The sequence below is a fragment of the Manduca sexta genome, chromosome 24 (assembly GCF_014839805.1).
Source record: "Manduca sexta isolate Smith_Timp_Sample1 chromosome 24, JHU_Msex_v1.0, whole genome shotgun sequence".
Classification (NCBI taxonomy): Eukaryota; Metazoa; Arthropoda; class Insecta; order Lepidoptera; family Sphingidae; genus Manduca; species Manduca sexta.
This window is the reverse complement of record NC_051138.1, coordinates 16167200-16188985: the sequence shown is the minus strand read 5'-3', so window position 1 is coordinate 16188985 and position 21786 is coordinate 16167200. Positions and strand designations below refer to the sequence as shown.

The window sequence follows — 21786 nt, the reverse complement described above, 5'->3', positions numbered from 1 at the left end:
CTGTGTGGTGTCATCCATGAGGTTTTTGAGTTTTTGAGATTACTGTGTATGTGGATATCGTCGTTCAGGTTAAATGATTCCATTTTCCACATTTTCGCTACTTTATAATCCAATAGGTTTGAGGTTGGTTGGAATTCTTTCGAAACAAAAAACCATTGCCCATACAATAAGCGGACATGTTCTTTAATTAAAACACAATTGGTATCAATAAATGAAACTTTATTAATGGCTAAACAGGAGAAAATAAAAATTACACATACGATGGCATCTATGCACTTACAACTAACTTACATTACTCGGAGCGAACAAACACTTTTTGTACAAATTACAAACGAATACGCTATTTTTGACATTCCGAAACATCTACATACAAATTTCGCATAATTTAGACTTAACAGAGCCATAAAATAATCTTTACATAAATCGACAAATCTAATTTTATCACGTGATCGAGAAAACTATTTTTTCAATTTTTTTACGCTCTAACAAGTCCAAAACCATTTAATCCAATTATAAATATAACAAATCGTACTGAGACACACCGATATATCGAATATATTGATTTAAATACTTTTTAGCTTTCATCACGAGCATTCATCGACATTGGTATCGTTAGGGCCTCGCCACACTGGTTTAATTTGCACATCCGTCCGTCAGCGCCATCAAAATAATATACGAATACATGTTATATTTACTACATCGGCTATTGCATATAAGAAATCATTTAATTTACAACAAAATATAGAACAAATTCTGTTGTAGTGTGACGAGGCCTTTACGACCCTGGGTCCAAGATGACACGTATAATATAATGAACACTTGATTACAGCGATTAAGACCGCCGCGAGGCGCCAAAATCTCTTTACATGCGATGTCACTTAAAATATCTAATTAAATAAATTCGAATAACGAACACAATACGAAAAATTTATTTACAATAAAAAAAATCTCATGTCGCACTCGCTCCACACGCTCGCTAACTTTACGAAGCCGATTTGAAGACACAACATATAACTTTGTATAAATATAAAGCAAATAAAACATGCTACATAAGGCTTTTAAAGCGTTATAACGCTTATTATTTTTAGTGCCTTTCAAAATCAGCTCCGATACATTAATCTAGACCAAATGAATTGTATCAAAATTTAATTTTATGGTAAAAGTATAAATTTAAGTTTAACCGCAAAATATATTAATTCTTCAATGAGTGACAATGGAAAACTTCGTTTAAATAATTATATATTTACCTATACATGTGGCTTGACAGTGTCAAAAATATTTATTTATTGTTTTTGCTTGAAATTTCACAATTTTAAATAGTTTATTTTAGTATTTAACACGCATAAGTTGATACAATCCACTTAGTTTATAAAATATACGTCATCAATATAATGATGTAAAACATCAAGCATGCTATAATTTACACAGACGAAGAGAATCCACATGATTTGTATGAAAATACTCAGCATTTATTTACTTTGAATATCAAAAGGAAAATAACTGTTAAAATAAAAAGATATGATCTTAGTGGGAAGTATCCGAACTAATATGTTCAAACTTCTGAATACACCAACATTATCGAAAAAATCTCACAAAGTTGTTAAAAATTAATAAAGTTATTTTTGGTAAAAATAGTTCTTTTAGTATAATTTTCAATTGTTTGACGTATTCCAAGACTTTTTCTCGGAAATAAATATAGTCATGCCATAATTTAATTGACATTCTTTCAAAGGGTCAAAAATGACCCATTAAAAACATGCATGTCACATCATACAAAAACCAAAATATTTTCATACAAATACACAGAATAAGAAATAACGTATAATGTTGGTATTAAATCTAATTACAATTAGGCACTATAATAGTCAAATTATTAAACAAAATGCAGTAATAATATGAATACTATTTCTTTTTAATGTAAAAAAAATATAAATATAAGGCATTTGTCAAAGGTCAAATTGTAAAAGGCACGTTATTGTAATAAAAATAAAATAAAACACCATAATGGTGAAATACGTTTTGCGAAGAACAGCATCAATTATGAACAAGCACTATCTCTGTGAATTAAAATTGATATAACATAAGAATACGTGTAAAGAAATTTACAGAATAATGTTTTGTATTCACTACAATGTCAGTACAATTAATATATATTTTTAGAATTAATTTTAGTCGGCGTATTTGATGTGCCTATTAAAATTATTTGTGCAACCCTCAAAATTCCTATTGAGAACTTCTCAGGTATGCAGGGTGCCTCGCGATGTTTTCCTTCACCGTTAAAGCAAGCGATAATTTACGAAGAATACACACATGATATTAGAAAAGACAGAGATGTGTGCCCTTGGGTTTTGAACCTGCGGACATTCGTCTCGGCAGTCCGTTCTACACCTGACTAGGCTACCGCCGCTTTGAATATCATGCAAAAGATAAATAGAATCAGAGATCTTGCTTGTTCACTGATACCAATGTATATATATTTATGTCTATAATATACATACAATATATTTATTGGTATAAATGTACGCGACCTGGTGAAAGATACAATTCCATAGAAATTGTCAAATATCTTCAGTACCATACATCACATGAAGGTGTTAACATTTAATAGACTTTTTAGTTATCAATCGAGCATATAAATTTAAAATAAAAAATATTTACTTTCTTTTCACGTAGTTTTTTTTTTTTATAATTATTAAGACATTTTTCTTTTTGGCTCAGACGTTACTAATCCTTAAAATTTGGTCAAATATATTTTAAATTACAACAATCACCAGATCGAGCATACAGAGTTCACATTAAATCCTGGACGGCACTGTCTACAGCAGGCACATTTACACGCCCTTACGTACAATATGAATACATACAAAAGTATGAATAAGGCCTTTACCAGCATCACTGTATTGTTATATCCCATATAATAATATTTTTGTCATCAATTGCACTACATTAAGGCCCGGGACACTACAGGCGTTCTTCATAAGGAACTTAATATTTTGAGATCAATTTGAGACCAAAACTCGTGGCCAGAGACGGGTCACTTAAGAAGACCCGAAGGCGCCGCGAGTGTCAACCTCGTTAACAGCATACGGTGTCCCGATTTAGTTTAAAAAATGTAGATCAAAAATAACGATGCAAACGTTTATTGAGGTCGATGAATATGTTAAAACAAGTTACATTTGGTTAAGCGACATTTAAAATTAGGAAATTTCCATATCATCAACAATCCATATTTTTTATTTTTTTTTTTTATGAATTTTTACTATTGTTATAACAAATTCGCCATCACTAGAAGTGAAAAATTACTCAATACATTAATAACGCTCAACATTAATTAACTGCAAATCGTGGACAAAATTTCAACGACCTCGATAAACCACGTCCATCTCTACTCAGCCTACACCCTGTGACGTCAAACATCTTATTTACAACCCGAACAAACGAGTCAATATTCTTCGGTACATAATTTCGTTACACAATAACAATTTTGAACATAATTTACAAATAAACAAGTTCGTCCAAATATTTGGTGCCAATTTCCAAATTTACCGACAATTGGACGACGGTTAAATAATGTTTTTATTGCAAAACACTGTAGGATAATTATCTGAATTAAAGATTAAGAAATTTTATGAAGTACTGGGAACTATCCAAAAAATGTAAATCATTTTTTTTTCAAACGCAACGAAGGTACGGTTTACAAACATTTTATGCATACTAATTACGATTTTCGGTTTTATAGAAGTTTTAATATATTGAAAAATCCGTTAGAATCAGCGCACATCAGGCAAGCTATATATCGTAACACATAGAATTACAAATATCCCCCTAAATAAATGAACCTAATCGGTGGGATGATGTTGCCCAATGTGAGCACTAGACTTTGGTTGGTTTCTATATTCAATATTAAGAAGTTACTAGAAGTGACAATTCGTTTTAAGTTACGGTCAAGTCGGCAATTTGGAAATGGGCTAAACTAATAAATTTCAATAATACACTTTACAAAAGACGAATAGAAACATTGTTTATTAACTCATGCGATGGCACTTATAAAAATATTATTATTTTATTGCCGAATAACTTTTTTTAGGGCATGAGTTCTAATATCTTTGTGAGTAAAGCTAACTTAAACTTTATCTATAGTCAGCCAAAAACAGGTAATCCTGGTTACATAATAGAAGGAAAAATATGATAGACCCTTGGCCAACAGTGAAAAAACCATAGCTACAATTTGACATAGACTCAGTCACATTTATTTGGGAATTTTTTGTATTTCGATTTAGATTCGGTTAATCACCAGAATTAATAGTATAGGAGTTATTTGGCAATAAAATATTTTTAATCTAGTGTACAATAAAACACTTACAACACTAATGTGAAATGATAGAGTGGTTCATGTGCGCTATATTACTTTTTATTTTGTTCATATTTAAAATATAATCAATTGAGATCATCGCTAAGTAGGTTTGAATTTCTCTCCATTTTATAACATTGCATATTATAACATATTTTTTTTACAATTCCCTTTTTGGTAATAGGTCAATTTGTTTGTGTACTTTCAATATTTTTCTGTGTTTTGGTAGGGGTCTAAATTGACCCCTTCCCAAGAATTCATGGTTTAACCTATTTCGATCTAAAGGTTCAATTTAGACAGTTTTTCCTATCCTCATTAATATTCTACTAAACTATTCTCTATACTCAAAGTTATAACTTAATCATAAGTTACTTAACCCCACAATGAACCACGGAATCATAAACCTATAACATTAAATGTTAAAAATTAAAATTGCGCTTTCATTATAACTAAGCTAAAACATAATCTAGAAACTAAGCTTTTTACCTACGCGAAAATAACAAGTATATAATATCAACTGATATCGATTTTTGATGGATATAATTTTGTTTTAAGGTTGCCGCAGTCTAGCTATGCTAAGCGACATGATATATAAATATTCTTTGCTATTTTTGGTAACACGAAAAAGTTTCATATTGTGTTTAAAGCGCCAAGTAAACGCCAAACATAATTTATATTTACTGAAAGTAGGTCATAATAGTGTCGCTTAGCACAGTTCGCAGTAACTTTAAGAATTTTGTCGTGCAATTTTCGTCAAATGCAGAATTTTCTATTTGATTACGTCTACATACAGACAAACCGATGAAGCAACGTATTAAGAAAATATGCGACGAACAAATCGTACACGACTTTAATACTTATTTTCACGTATTTTAATGGAATTTGCAGCCGATGTAAACAAACTTAACATTTGCCTTTGAATAACCGGTTTTCATATATTTAAAAATGTGCATGGAGTATAAAGGTGATTAAGGGTCAATGTACAGTTCACGAAAACTATGTTTTCTCTATTAATGCTTTAGTTTTAAGTTTCAGAGTACAAAAAAATATAATTGAAGACATATCTTATTGATTAATAAATAATTTCAAATTTATTATGTCGTGAAGTACCGATGGAAAAAATAGTTTACACTGCAAATTCTATTAAAAATATAAATCAATATTAAAAGCATTATTTACATCAATAATATCGTTAATTACCTTGTCAACATTCACGAGTATAATTACTTAAAGTTCTTATATGTCTTTATAGTTACTCTAATGTACACTTACGTTAAAATTGGACACTCACTTTGAGCTGCTTTTGTTTTCGCCTTGCGGTCACTAACGTACGTGGGAGTTTCGGGTCGGGCTTGCACTTTGCGAACCTCCGCTATGCGGTAAACGAAACGATACATAATTCTGATATTTGATTGACATCTTGCTCGTATTTGATGTGCAAGAGTTTTAATACACGATCCCAATCTTTATCTTCGAACCGACTACAGGAATAAACCAATCAAATGAAGTCTTTATAAACACATGTCAATAAAACTTTATTTTGATTGGACCATTTACGCGATGGATTGAAAAAACGATTTCGATCGTTTAATATAAATGGCGGTTAGACGCTAAGCCAAAGGCTATTTTCCGAAGGTTGTGTGCATAAAGTGTTCGCTCGAACCAAATCCGAAAATTTCGTTTATAAAAAAATGAAATGCATTCCGATGAGATTGACGACTCTAATAAAAATACCGAAATCTCGGTGGGTGTTAATACGTCCATGCGGCGGCTAAGAGACGGACGAGATCGCGTTGTGTGGGGAGCCCATCTGCGTGAGGACCTTATCCAGCCACTGCAGCGGCCCGTGCAGGTGGATCTCGATCCAACACGGCGTCGATGTCACATCCTGCCGGTGGTACTCCGCCCCCCAGCCCTTCACGAACGACATACGTATGGTACACATCTTCGTCAGCTCGTATACCGCTTCGAAGCCGTGGTTCACGCTTTGAGAAAGGAGTTGTGCGAACTCGCGGTTGTTGAAAATCTTGAGCGAGCAACCCGGCGGTATCTTGCACACGGTTGACGGGTGGAAGCCGTGGTGGTGGTTGCAGTTACGACTCTGGACGAATATCGCCGCATCCGACAGGCATTCGGCATACACCTCCCCTCCCACGTAGTACAGATGCACACCTTTGCCTATGTGACGTCTTGTGTTCTCAATGGTGGAGTTTCTGTTGACGTTACTCAGCTGGCCCAGGCAAAACCTATCGCTGTTATTCGATGGATCAGTAAAGCCGTCCACGACAACCGAATGCGAGTTACAATGAAACACTTCGCCCACTCTGCAGTTTAGTTCGTAGTAGGCAACCGACGCCCAGTACAGTGGCTCTTGGTAGGAAACCGGCGCCACCTCACCAGGAGGCTCCGTGTCTTCTGAAGGCGGGGAATACGCTGGCGGGGGAGTATCAGGCAGTTCAGAACTGGCTGACGGAGGGAATCCTGACCCGGAGTACGAGACATTATGGGGCATGGAGGGCTCTGCTGTCCTTTGGAACGGGAGCAGAGAATGGCCGGGGGCGAACTCCGAATGACGTGGAACCAGAACAGGTGGTAAGACTGGACTCTCAACGCGTTTGTAGTGATAGGGGTTTATGCAAACCTCCTTCTGCTTGGCACTGAAGGGGTACTGGCAGATCTCTAGAGGTTTCAGTTCGTGATGGCTCTGTAAGTCCGGCCATCTCCATACTCGACAGTATATCACGTGCGGAAGACCTTTTCGATGTGAAACCTGGAACGAATATGGTGGAATATAAGAATATGATTGTCTTTTTGAGTTTGGTGTATCATTCTTAACTTTATGAGTGTCTAAATCTAGACATTTACATCGTGAAAGAAAGTAGTTATCATTGAGTATCAATGATTTGTGTGCTTTTCATCGCTGATAAACTGAAACTGAAATCCCTCATCTCTTGACCCAAAACTTGTATCTCTGTATGAGATTTTGTCCTGTGATGTATTTCCTACCTACCTGTAACCTTCCATCAAGCGACCGTGGTATAGTAACGCATTTGGACGGCGTGCCGGGACAAGACAGCGCCCGCTCCAACTCCTCGATGGCGCCCTTCCTCTTCTTCAGCTTCTTGACCAGGCTGTCCACCGCCTTCTCCGCCCATTTCTCTTCTTCGTCACCCTGGAAAGGAAGAAAAAATTATGTCAGTGCTAATAAAATTTAAAATTTTTATTACTTCTTGACGATCATTAAGGCGACCAATGAAATTTGTCCTCTGTTTTCGGCAACAAAATCCAACATTAAAGAAAGAAGGAAATACATTGAGCCGATAGGGGACCGGACAGGTATTACCAAAAAATCTGAAATTCAGTTTAAAGTAAAGTTTGTAATATTAAAAATATTATCTCATATTTGTTTTTGTAAAAGAGTTGTGATTTGTATTTTTAAATCAGTAAATAAAATATAATAATTATAATATTTTTAGTCTGTTCTTTACGGCAAATGAAACACCAATCACGGCGCATGACGTCACACGTGGGTAAAATGTAAACAAACAGACGTCATCTGGATGTCATACCGCGTTGTGTTATTTTAATGCTTTAAAGGTGTTTTTTGACACAGAACTGCTCTAATAATTAATATTAATTTATACGGGACGTTGTTACTATCTTCCAACTTAACGTTTACAGATTGTTTAATCGTTAATCATAATGGACCGCAAAAAATATCGTTGGTGCGTCGTACCTGAATGTAATAATACTTCTATATCTACCAAACAAATTATTTATTGATGTACCACGAAAAGCAGATATACGAATAAAGTGGTAGCAGTTAGCAAGACGAACTTGTGAGGATCACTTTGATGTAAGTAATTAAAAAATAGTGTTTCGGTTTAAAATAAATCGATGAATATTTCAATTAATTAAATCATTTGTACACCCAGGAGGTTATGGTTATGAGATGTATTTATTTATGTTTTAGCTGCCACATGATATGGAATAGAATATTTATTTATATAGAATTCTGGTTGTTACACAGTAACCTGAGATTGCCTGAGATTAACACGGTCTATGCAGTGTTGCCAGATCATAATTTCTCTTTACCCCAGGATTATTGGAATTTAAAATTTTACCCTTAAACCAATCATAAATAATTCGGTACTTTTTTTTCCCCAAAATTACCATAAAAATACCCTGCTGATTCAGTTTTACCCTAAATCTAGGGTAAATAACCCTAATCTGGCATTATTGAATCACTGTTCAAATGACAAGACTTGTCAAGTTGCTTTATCCACGTATGACGTCACACAAGACGAAATGACATAATGTATCGTTTGCGCGGGAATTATAGCTATTTAACATTTAGGCATGGTTTTATGTACTTTTTAAGCTTTATTTGTGCAAAATACTATTTTTCTTGGCTATTTATATCCACAATGATCAATTTAAAACACCTTCTGAAAATTTGTCCGGTCCCCTATTCTAATGCTAAAAATCGGATATAGTACAAGTTTGACCGAGAGCTGATAAAAAGTGATCTAGCTAAGTAACTATTTTTTCAAGTTATATAATGAATGAATAAAAAACCTACTTTGGAGGCGCACTATTGCCTTTTCATTTCAAGTTAATGTTTTCAATAGAAGTAATTAGTTTCATATTTTACCAAAACAGCCTTTTGCTAATCTCGAGACCCTGGCGTATTGGTTCAATCAAATCTCAACTTGTAAAAAACGTGTTGCACCAACGTCACGCAATACGATAACAAAAATATGTATTCAAAACCCTTTTTCCTTATTAGCTGTTTCTTAGTAACTAATTGTGGTGAAATAAACTTGTAAAATGTAATAGGAACCTGTTGTTAAGGACGAAATGAGGATAAATAATATGTAATCCATTTTTCCAAGAAACTTGACTTGGATATAATCTATTCAAAGTACTGTCGCCATGACAAACTGCGTGATTTCCTCGAAGTTATCGTATCGATAACTATGATCCTGGGTCTTGTTTCAATATCATCACGAAATTTATGTATTGCCAATATTCAATTCTCCAGAAACTTCTATAAAGTAGGATTTAGATTAGCAAGAAAACTTTCAGATGTCATCTTCTGTCAGAGCTTTTTACAGTGTAAACTACCACAGCAAGCTGACGGCTAGATTTTTTTTTATGTTATAGGAGGCAAACGAGCATACGGTTCACCTGTTGGTAAGTGATCACTGTCGCCCATTAACATCTGCAATACCGGAGGGCATAGAGATGCGTTGCTGGTTTTGAAGCTTGCAAGACTTGCCGCTAGCGTAAACGCATCTAGAAGTTCTTGCGCAAAATGTTGTAGGTCAGGGATGGCAAACCTTTAATGGATAACGTACCATTATTTATAACAAAAAAATGGCATGTAACGTGTCATCCAGGACTGGTTTTATGATTATTTATCCGAGTGCCCCTTTTGAGCTACTTTTTTAATGACCTAACTATATTTTTGTTTGGCATAATATTCGCGTGCCCGAATTATTGTATCACGTCCCACCACTGGCACGCGTGCCTTTGGTTCGCCATCCCTGTTAAAGGTCGTAATGAATTTTCAAAATCCTTTGCTCGCCTACATTATGTACAGACAGTTCTGTGCAACATTTTCTGTCTCTGGTGCCACTTCTGCTACCTTCTTTATGCGAGAAACTCGTTCTACTATCTACCCTGGTCGAGACAAGCCATTAGTGTTGATGAACTACAAGTGGCTCTATCAGAATTTGATAAAAAAAAATTTTTGCGGATAAATGTTGACTACATACTTATACACGTGGAAAAACCCGTGTGATGAATCATTCCCGAGAGTCCCGTTTCGGGAACAGACAGACAGTGTATATCCATTTTTTTTAGCTTACAATGAATCATTTGTAAACTTTATCATCATTAAAAACTTTGTTGTGTTTTTCGCCGACTGGCATTATACATATATCACCATTGGTTGTTCCTTGCAGCTCCGCCGGCGTGATAGATCTTTACCGAAAGAGTACAGCCTTTTTTTAAATGTCCATGGTAAAAGTGACTCCACTGCACCTGTTGGTAAGTTGGGTCCAATAGAATGTCGACTGACGAGAGATGATTACCCCTCGGCAGTCGACACAATTATGCTGGAACTCTATCCCCAACTCTTATTTTCTGCCCTTAGACCAATCAGAAAATGGCGTTGAACTAGAAACTTACTCGTCATTTCATTCAGTCTTTTTTTATCTTTTATTACATTTAAGTCGAGTGATAACAGAGAGATTGCGTCGATGTACTGTTATTTGTTACGCGATACGACTTCCGGTGTGAGATTTCAGATTCAAGTCCCGGTTCTAAAGATATTTTGCATTTCTCGGCTTAGCATCACCCCAGACTATGGTATATGGCCTAACATTCCTGGCATTGCAGGTATGTTACATAGACTCGTAGTTACGCAGACGCATATACTTCATAAGGGAAAAGGCGTTGTGTTATGTAAAAAAAAAAGAATTGTCGCAAGTCAAAATGTGTCAATAATGGGATAATCCTCGCAGGCACTATCGCACCACGGCATTCGTAAGCCAACGTTAAAAATAGCCGCCACGTACCGACTAGGTAAATAAATAAACAGTTCAATGAATCACATATTCCACGAAACGACATGTGCAAATCCAAGAAACGTTTAGTCATTAATCGAAAATACGTGGCCGAGTGTACCGTGGGTGCGTTACCGGAACCTTAGTTCCGCGTTACAACGCTAACAATTGTTATCACGAGCACCGAATTCCTAGGAAGACAGTACTTAGTAAGCAGTCGAAGGCTGCACACGGTAAAGAGCGTGAGAACTGATTTTAGTAACTAAAGGAGATCTTAAATTATTGTTTTTATGACGACAGTATCGACCAACAAATATTATATCGACAAGGAGTATTCGAAAATATTTTAAAAGCCATATTTTTACATGCACATAATAAAATACCATCAATGAAATGAAATTAAGTTATTTATTTGAACCTGTACTATGTAATGCATTATTTAGATTCTGCAGCGAGCAATATGATAAATATTTCATATTGTTTAATATCAATTACCAGCAATTATGGAGCCACAATTGTATATTATATGCTGGATCATGTTGGAAAATATCACTGCCAATATATGGACATGAAAAAAAATATTTAACAAGGCAGAAATGTGTGGGCCAACACACACACACACTCAAAAACCTATTAATGTGACAACAAATTTGCTTTCTACATGTTGTCCATATGTATTGGTGACAATTGATTAGACATAAATTTATCTATACATAGAAGTAATGGATGTGTTTACAGTAATCCGTTGTAGTCCAGTCTATACAAGAGGAGTCCAATAACGCACATTCTTAAATTAATCAAATAGCCACTATATACTACATTAATAACAAACTGCCTCAGTGGTGTAAGTATTGGGTGTGTCCTATTTTAGGATTAACCTAGAGTGTGGGTTAATTTTCCCCTCAGTATTAACCCAGTCTGGAATTTTTGCCTAATATGGTGATAGGCTCGCCCTATCACATCATGGTATGGAACACACTTAACAAATAGTTGGTGCCCTGTTTTCACCTCTGCCAACCTCTTCAGGGATATAGCTGTTTGTGTACTAAATTAATTTTGCTAATATAATAAATATGATGGTTTGCAAAAACATTTGTTGTTAACAGGTTTGCATGTTCATTGAAGAAGCACACAGATATTAATTGATTTTATTGAAATTTTACAGAAATCTTGGATCAACATATTTCAGGCTATTTATTTGTTTGAGATATGATTTGTCTATAGCGGCGATAGCCCAGTTGGTTGTGAAACGGATTGCCTAGAGGAATTTTCGCAGATTGAAGTCCCAAGGGCACAAACCTCTGACTTCTATAAAAAATGATGTGTGTAGTCTTTGTGAATAATCGCTTGCTTTAACGGTGAAGGAAAACATCGTGAAGAACCCTGCATGACTGAGAAATTCTCTATAGGAATTTTCGAGGGTGTGTGAGGTCTACCAATCTGCACTAGGCCAGCGTGGTAGACTAAGGCCTAATCCCTCTCAGTAGTAGAGGAGGCCCGTGCCCAACAGTGGGACAGTATATAATACAGGGCTGATATTATTATATTATTATTATTTGTTTGACCGACTTATTCTCCTAGAAATGACATTTATGCAGGTAGAGCTGATAGCAATACCTGTTAATTAAAAATATTAAAATGTCAATGAATCTTTTCAAGTTGTTTATTTCCATTTATGTCTTCTGGTATGAAAACTGCAAAATTGATATTTGGGAGCTAGGCTTTCTTGTATTTATACAGAGTTATTTTTATATTGCAGTACTAAATGAAACCAAATACTTATCTTTACTGCTGTTAAATTGCCAACAAAAATGATCCATGAATAAGGAGTATTTTGATCAAAAATCCAAGTTCTATTTTTCAGATATTTTTAATCAATTTATTATCTAATATGTAGTGTGTATAAGTGTATTTCTGACTGAAAATGTGATTTTGGCTCTCCAACAAGTTCTTTTAGAGCGATAGTAGTGGGATTGGGGCATGTAAAAATAAATTTACTTTTTGTTGTTATTTATTTTGTTTGCAAATTATTCTTTTATATTTTATGATGATGATGATATTTATTTTATATTTACAGTTACTGTAATTTATTGTAGTAGGATAATCAAGAAGCCAAGTAGGTTGGTTTCATTTACTAATGCAATATCAAAATGACCCAGTATGTAAATATTTGCTAGGATGTCATTATCCAAAGGTCAATTTTGCACAAATAAAAATAAACTTATTTTTCAAACTGGCAAATATTTCCATAATTATTATTGTACACCGGAGAACCAACATTCATTTTACAATAACATATTATATATAATTTAACTACTGTTTAGTAAAAACATAGGGCACAAGTATTATGAAACTGTTTAGTTCATCATAGTCAACTATTCAGATCTTTGTTAATTATGTTCAAGTTGATGAAGGATATTTTAGACACAGTAGAAAGAATTTGCAATCTATACATATACTGTAAACAGTTTTTTTATTAATTATTGTGTTTATATATGCGGTTTCAAACTTAAGTGGCAGAAAGGGGGCGACAATTTCTATTTGATACGTAATTTGTGGCTCACCCAGTCAGCAGAGGTAACTGGCGCCAAATACTAAGAAAGATCAAACAGATAACTATACAGTACCTGCTTCCATCCCAAAAGCTTCTTCACAGCGGGGCTAGTGAAGGAAAACAAGCTGTTCAGGCTGGACATAGGCCCGCTGCTCGAGGATTCCCCATCATCCGTATCCATGGTAACGTCCTGTCCTCTATGAGTCACCAGTCACCAGCGGACCTTTTCCCGCCAACAATTACCGATGAAAACGCCACACCATCGATTACGGCAATTTGGTATTCCCCACGACGTCCTAGGACCAATTATTACGACCCACAAAATAACGAATGCTGACAACTGACAAGCGTCCGTCTCACAATGATTTACGACTGCACAGTACTTTATAAATTTCACCACGTACGTTACGGTAGCACTTTCATTATGTACACGCGTATTTTAAATAACATTTATTGGCGAAAATATCATCAATTATATAGAAATTAAATAAAACACTTGCGAAGTAAAAAAGAACAGCGCAAGATTTTACTTTTCTAGGCACAGATAATGCAACGGCCCACGCTGGTGTTACCGGTTTTTTTCTGGGTTACCAACTCTCAAAATATACTGATTTAACACCATCAGCCATCGTCGATCGATACCATCAGCTAGAATCTTGGCTAGAATATATTAGAAGTATTCATTTTTATATAATATAATGATAATATTAACTTTAGGAACTAAAATTAATTTTACATATTATATACCTACACATCATAATCTACACCTTATGTTCATTAGTAAGTTGTTGTTGTACGTGTGCGAGTAATAAAGAAAATAATATAACTAATCCATTCGTAAACTCATATTCACAAACGAATTATAACGGTACTTATATGATTGGTAAATTAAAAATAGTCAGCTATGTGTTTAGTACAAACAATTATTTGATTAAATTGTTAAATTGAATTGAAAGATTCGACTAAAATCAAGTTTTGCGTATAATTAACATTACTTACATTCTATTTAGTAAAAGAGGAAGCATTCTAATACTACGTATTTTATAAATCGTACCTATATATAATCGACATACAATATTTTTTACAAATAAAGCATTCCAAAACCAAACAATTTAAAATGATTATTTTGAATCATCACTGTTTCTACATTCTGTATTCCTTACCACGCAAAATTATTAATTATCCAACGTGTGGTTTAGCAAATAAAATTTATATGTTCAGCATGAACTTCTAAAAAAGCGACTAAAAGCCATATGCTAGAAAAGGATATAAAATAATATGATGTCAAAAATAATCTAGCTGTTGAATTATACTTTGCGTTGAGAATGGAACAATAGCTTTATCGTAGCGAGAATTTTCTCGAATTTGAAGTGTCATTTCTAGATTTCGTGCTGTGTAATTTACAGTGGAGAATCGAACAGAAAGAAGCTCGTGCAGTGAATAAGTGATCATCATTCATAAGTGCTTAATAAATTATAAATAAATTATATTAAATTAATTATGGAACAGGTAAGAGGTTATTTCTGTGGTTCGTTTGAGTGTAAATTAAAAAAGTCCGTAAGTTATTTAAATTTGAAACATGTTTTAGGTGAATCAGTTGAAGGAAAAGGGAAACGCTGCTTTAGCGTCAGGGAATTATGATGAAGCGATTCAATGCTACACGACCGCGATTAACTTGGACCCAAATAACCACGTTTTGTTTAGTAATCGGTCAGCTGCGTACGCCAAGTCCGGTAATTATACGGCAGCTTTAAAAGACGCCGAGCAGACAGTAGCTATAAACCCCACGTGGAGTAAGGGTTACTCGCGGATGGGCAGCGCCCTGGCGTTCCTGGGAAGACGGGAAGAAGCTATCGCAGCCTACGAGAAAGGTCTAGAATTAGAGCCTAGTAACCACCAGCTTGCCGAAAGCTTGAAGGAGGTGAAACAGCAGCCCGTTGATAGGTTTATGTCAGAGGCAGAGGCTTTGAAGAAGCTGGAAGAAAATCCACAGACAAAGGAGTGGCTCAAAGATCCTGAATATGTGAAAATGGCATTGGTAAGTTTTTTGTATGCATTCTATGTTACTTAAGATATCCATCATTGTCCAAGTTACACAGAATGATAATTTCAGTATGCATAAAAATTTACAGATAGTACACAGTTGTTACAGCATTATTTCTTTTTGGAAACAATAGGAAGCATCTTACAAAGTGTAATAGGAAATATTGCTACATGTATAAAAACATAATGATAGCATGTATGCCTTCTTACAAAAAAATGCTCTCTCATCTCATCTCATCAGCCTACAACTGTCCACTGCTGAACATAGGCCTCCCCTAGAGTGCACCATGCTAATGTGATAATGAATAATAAAGAAATGCTAATGAGACACAAATACCAAACAAGACCCAAGACTTACACTGAGAAAAACACATTTTCCCTGGATACATAATTTGGTATTCCTTAATTCTATTTGAACTATCAAAATGAAAAAACAGATTGTATTATAATTTTCTCATAACATTTTTAATTAAATCGGAACCTAGAGGACTGGCTATGAGACCAAGACCTTGTGAGCTTGTTCTGCATAGATATAACTGTCAAAAGCATTTTTCATTGTATAAATAATTCCAAACGTAAGTAGATAATGTAAGTGACTTCTCCGGCCACCAACACCTCAGTCTGCCCTCTGACTAGACTACAAAGTCTTCAACACACTGGGAGACATTATAATATAAAAACTATGATAAAATTAAAAAACTAGTTATTTTCATTTCATTTATGTAAACCTAAAAAATTATTTTCAATTTGGATAAGCTATAACTGACCCTCATTTGTAAGAATTTTTGAAAAATCAGAAAAAACCCTGATTTCCATTAAATAAAAATTGCAAGTCATTAGTATTAATGACAGCCATGGTCAATAGTATATAATATCAGCCCTGTATTATATACTGTCCCACTGTTGGGCACAGGCCTCTTCTACTACTGAGAGGGATTAGGCCATAATCGAACCACGCTGGCTTAATGCAGATTGGTAGAATTCACACACCCTTAAAATTTCTAAAGAGAACTTCTCAGGTATGCAAGTTTCCACACTATGTTTTTCGTCACCATTAAAGCAAGCGATAATTCACAAAGAATACGTACATAATTTGTTTAGAAAAATCAGAGGTGTGTGCCATTTTGGGTACTTGAACCTGCAGACATTCATCTCGGCAGTCTGTTCCACAACCAGCTAAGCTATCGCCGCTTTTGGTCCATAGTTATTTGGTGTATAATATGAAAATGTTTGTTTGTGAGAACTGAAATATATTAAGTAATGCATTTTATATTTACTTATTACCTTTGGCAATAAGCATAAGTTCCCATGATGGTAAACCACCACACATAAGAACAGCAATAGTGTCAGCCGTCAGGCATATGGCCACCCTGCCGCCAACCAAAATGCTCTTTTTTACTACCAATCTATTCTATAGTGTCCCTTGCATTTAAAAATTGTAATCGTTTTAAAGCTTATGTTCTTTAAATATGTCACTATATTTCTTTAAGAAGTTAGATATAAACTCCTGATAAGTTCAGTGAGCATAGAAGTCTTCTGAACTGTGTTGTGAATCCCAGATGTTTTAAGTTAGAAATTGATAAAGAATACAATACTGGACCATTATTTAATACAAACTTGTGATTTGTGTAGAATTACTTCTAGCATTTGGCACTTTATTGTAAAAACTGTATGACTGTACTTTATTGTCTATAAAGTTCATTACACAAATTCTGTGGTGAAATTGGTTTTATAATATGGTTGATAAGATAACTAATACCACATCCTATGATTTAGATATTATGCCCTGAATGCCTCTAGCATCAAGGGCATTCATGCAGCTATGACTTACCATCATATAACCCACTTGAATATTTGCTTACCTTCTATAAAAACTTTGTGTATAGAAATGCATCAGCTACCGTAATTTTATTTTCCATGACATGTAACAATCAATCACGTTATTTGCAGAAAATTGCTCAGAACCCATTTGATGGCTATAACTTAAAAACAAGTGACAAGCGTGTGTTCCCAACAACATCTGTGTTACTGGGTCTAGGCCTCAACTTCTCTCCTATGGATGTAGACCCGCCGGCGGATGAGAAACCCGAAGCGCCACAACCAAAGAAGGCAGAAGAACCCCCCAAACCGAAGTACCAGGATGTCCCAGAAAACCGCAGATTGGCTTTAATAGAGAAAGATCACGGGAATGAATGTTATAAGAAGCGGGACTTCGATAATGCCATCTTACACTATCAGAAAGCCGTAGAGCATGATTCCACAGACATCACATTCTACACCAACATGGCGGCCGTGTACTTCGAACAGAAAGATTATGAGAAATGCATCAAGGAGTGTGAAAAGGCCATAGATATTGGCAGGGAGAATAGAGCAGATTTCAAGTTAATAGCTAAAGCTTTTACTAGAATTGGTAAGTGATACAGTAGCATAATTAAGTTGTTATACAAGAAATTATCCATTGTTATATGAGAAACATATTCATTTTAATTTGATTTATATTATAAAGTATTCAATACCTGGAGTCTAGATTTAGAGTTCAGCTGAGAATCAGTTTTGTAGTCCATTATACATGATAAAACTGCTGGGCGGTAGACTATTTTGTTTGTTTAAGTGTTTCATAGGTGACATGCATTGTGGAAACTCTTCATGCATATTTATTTCAAATTCTTCTTTAGTGTTTACTATTTTTAATCTACATAGGTTGCTAGATTTTTTTACCATTATTTATGTTAATCCAAACCTTACAAATCTTGCACATTTTATTAACTTTTTATAACATTTCCCACAATAGGTAATGCATACAAAAAGATGGAGCAATGGAAACTAGCTAAAACATACTATGAGAAATCAATGTCTGAGCACCGCACGCCAGAGATCAAGTCTCTGCTGAGCGAAGTGGAGCGTCGAATAGTAGAGGAGGAACGAAAGGCGTTCATAGATCCAGTGAAGGCTGAACAGGAGAAGGAGCTTGGCAATGACTTCTTCAAAAAAGGTGAGGGTATTTGCTTTAATCATTATTCTAAATATTGTAAATGTTTAAATAACAGAAACTAGTTATATATATCAAACTAGTTACCAGAATTTTCGACAGCAAAATCTACTTTTTTTTGTAGATATAATATGTAGGTAAATATAGAATGTATGGTTTACTACTGCTAAGAAAAGTTTTAATTTGGTTTTTAATTAACCCGAGATGCTATCGATAATATAAAAAGATGTGCAAAGAAAGCTGTAATATTATTTTCTCCCCAGGTGACTACAGCACCGCAGTGAAACACTACACGACGGCCATCCGACGCAACCCGGACGACCCCAAGCTATACTCGAACCGCGCCGCATGCTACACTAAGTTGGCCGCGTTCGACCTCGGCCTCAAGGATTGCGAGCAGTGCTGCAAGTTGGATCCCAAGTTCATCAAGGGATGGATACGGAAGGGAAAAATTTTGCAGGTAAATTATATATTTCTTTATTGGGCTATTCTAATGACTGCCATGGTGGCATTGTTGAATTATATTTATATTTGGTGGTACAAATGCCAAGTGGGAGGTTATGGATACGAATCCTGAGTTAGGCAAAGTAAAAGTTTTTTCTGGTCAGCAACAGAATGTAGTTTGAAATTTGTGCGCGATATGACGATAGCATAGGCCCTTATCATATCACGGAATACATATTATAACAAAAAGTGGATGAACTAGTTGCGCTTTTGCCTACTTGAGTGTATGTATGTTATAGTTGCCATTTTAAACATTTAATGTTAAATGCGGTGAAGTCCATGGAAAGTGTTAATCAGTAAGAACTTTGATATCTTGAATTTTGACATAATGATGCTAGATTGAGTACTAAATGTCGCATGTGGGGTGTGGAAAAGCAATACTGTCAAAACAGTAGAAAAATTCCAAAGACTTCATTTTACATCAAAAGTTTTTTATTTTAATTTTGTGTCCCACGAATTTTATCTCATAAATTAAATAGTTTTATATCCAAAGATAAGGATGTTTAGACAATGCCAGCTTTTGTAAACCTAATTGTGTCAACAGACTGCTTGTGTCTGTCTTTATTATTTTTAAAGTTAGTTAGTCATCCAGTGATTGTAGATAGTGGCCACATCCTGTCAACAAGTGCATTAGTTATTTTGCATAATATTTGTGAACTTCATGTATATTGTGTAATTAGACAAAATACAAGATAGCATAAAATATATATATTAAATACGTATAGTATTTAAAATTGTTTAGTTAAGCTTTACACTGAATTTCCTTAGTCAGTGACAATTAAAGCAATACTTATAACTTTTTTCCTTTTGTTAAAAATCAAAATAACATTTGTTATAGGGCATGCAGCAGCCGTCTAAAGCTCTCACGGCATACCAGAAGGCGCTGGAGCTAGATCCCAGCAACGCAGAAGCCTTGGAGGGTTACCGCGCCTGCTCCACACAGCTTAACTCCAACCCTGAAGAGGTAAGCCGAAAATTTAGGCATAATTTTCTTCTATACATATTTACAAACAAAAATGTGTTTAGAACCTTATAACTATTATATGTATATAGTAATTGTGAATTAAACTTTGTTTAGGTCCGCAAACGCGCTATGGCTGACCCTGAGGTGCAATCGATTCTCCGCGACCCCGCCATGCGCTGCATCCTCGAACAAATGCAACAAGACCCGCACGCGCTGCAGGATCACCTTAAGAACCCCGACATAGCAGCCAAGATTCAAAAACTCTTGGAGTCCGGTCTCATCGCCATACATTAGCTTACCAATGCTTCTAGCGTAGGTTCACCTCCAAACGTATTGCGTTCGATCGGATAAATTACCATTATAGTAGCAGTTTTGTGTACTGGTAACACTGTAAACGGTGGGAGAATTTAAAATTTTAATATTAATGAACTGCCGATCTGAGGGTATAAAATTCGGTCGTCACGGCCGCCACCATGATATGGAGACGTTCTTAATTTGTTTCACAATACGCCTACTAAATATTTTTTTTTTCATATTATATTGAGTATTACAATAATACTGTTTTACTGTGATTTTATTCGGGTGTTCAAAGGTGTTGCTTGTAGGCTTTTTGAACCATTCCAACGTGTGCTTTCTCGGTAACATGAATTGCTAGAAACATTTATGCCCCTTATACAAATGGATCTTGCTATTTGCAATTGGATATTTTGGATACGCCTAAATGATGGAATTAAATAATTAGCATTTTTTGTAATTAATTCATTAAAGAAATATGTGTAGGCAATAACATGTTTTATTTAGCCCCTTTGTATCACCATCTAGTTAATTTTCGTTACAGAAATTCCATTATGACCTGTTCATGTTCCTTGTTTTCTCTACACATGCTAAAATTTAATATTCTGAGGTAATAGCAGATGAAGGATAATTCAGTGCTCTAGCCCTGCTTGGTGGAAAAAACAGACAAAGCAACCGTTCTTACCTACCCACATGGATTTGCATACCTCTGAAATTGTATACTGTAACTGTGAATTTTGGTATACCAAAATATAATACCAAAAATAAAAATTTATACATTCTAAATGATACCCAAAGATTATAATCTTTGGGTATCATTTAGAATGTATAAATTTTTATTTTGTTACATTGTGCCTACATCGTTAACAAGAGATGATTTTGCCATTATCATAGCAGGAACTCACGGTAAAATTTTGAGAGGTCTAATTTTGCCTGTGACTATTGAGCGGTGAATAAAGAAATGGCACAAGAAACATCCCGTTTCACAGCTTTTAAGGGAATGTCACGCCTCACATTAAATGTGTTAGCCGATCAAAAACACATGATTAAAATGAGCATTATCTACGTCAACTGGGCCCTTATTCTGTATGATAGTGTAAACGCGTAATGCGGCCGTGTCATGTTATCTTCGAGAAATGTGCGTGGAATGGTATTCTGTAAGCCTAATTTCTATAGTCCTAAACATGATGCGTTATGTTACGTGCTTGTTACACACTGTCAAAATAACGTGCGGGATAGAGAATAAGGCCCCTGTAGATGATAACTAAATAAATCTAATTGAAAATTGTTGAACAGGCCTTTATTAAATTTTGTTTTATATTAGTTCTGTACACAAAAAAATAACATTATACGGAACTACCTACACTTGAATATTTGTGAAAACATTTGGGGGTTTTGCTAGACCAATATCAGCTTTATATGTTATGTACACAAAGTCGTTATTGCTTTGGCGAAAACGTGTAAACATTTTGACGAATATGCAGTGTAGTGACACCATTACAGCATCAAGAAATT

At 35.0% G+C, this 21786-nt stretch overlaps 2 protein-coding genes across 2 annotated transcripts; one reads left to right on the top strand and one right to left on the bottom strand.

Moving 5' to 3' along the window:
• Positions 1–202: 202 nt before the first annotated feature.
• LOC115444700 (protein mothers against dpp) lies at positions 203–14052 on the bottom strand. The gene is made up of 3 exons (XM_030170580.2): positions 13551–14052; positions 7362–7523; positions 203–7121 (listed from the first exon to the last, which is right to left on the bottom strand). The coding sequence occupies exons 1-3, from the start codon at positions 13656–13658 to the stop codon at positions 6123–6125; spliced, it is 1269 nt and encodes a 422-aa protein (XP_030026440.1). The 5' UTR covers positions 13659–14052; the 3' UTR covers positions 203–6122.
• A 681-nt stretch (positions 14053–14733) lies between these two features.
• LOC115444715 (stress-induced-phosphoprotein 1) lies at positions 14734–20761 on the top strand. Its single transcript, XM_030170597.2, has 7 exons — positions 14734–14986; positions 15066–15515; positions 17471–17930; positions 18312–18512; positions 18773–18969; positions 19852–19977; positions 20092–20761. Exons 1-7 carry the CDS (start codon positions 14978–14980, stop codon positions 20269–20271), a joined length of 1623 nt encoding a protein of 540 aa, XP_030026457.2. The 5' UTR covers positions 14734–14977; the 3' UTR covers positions 20272–20761.
• Positions 20762–21786: the final 1025 nt, after the last annotated feature.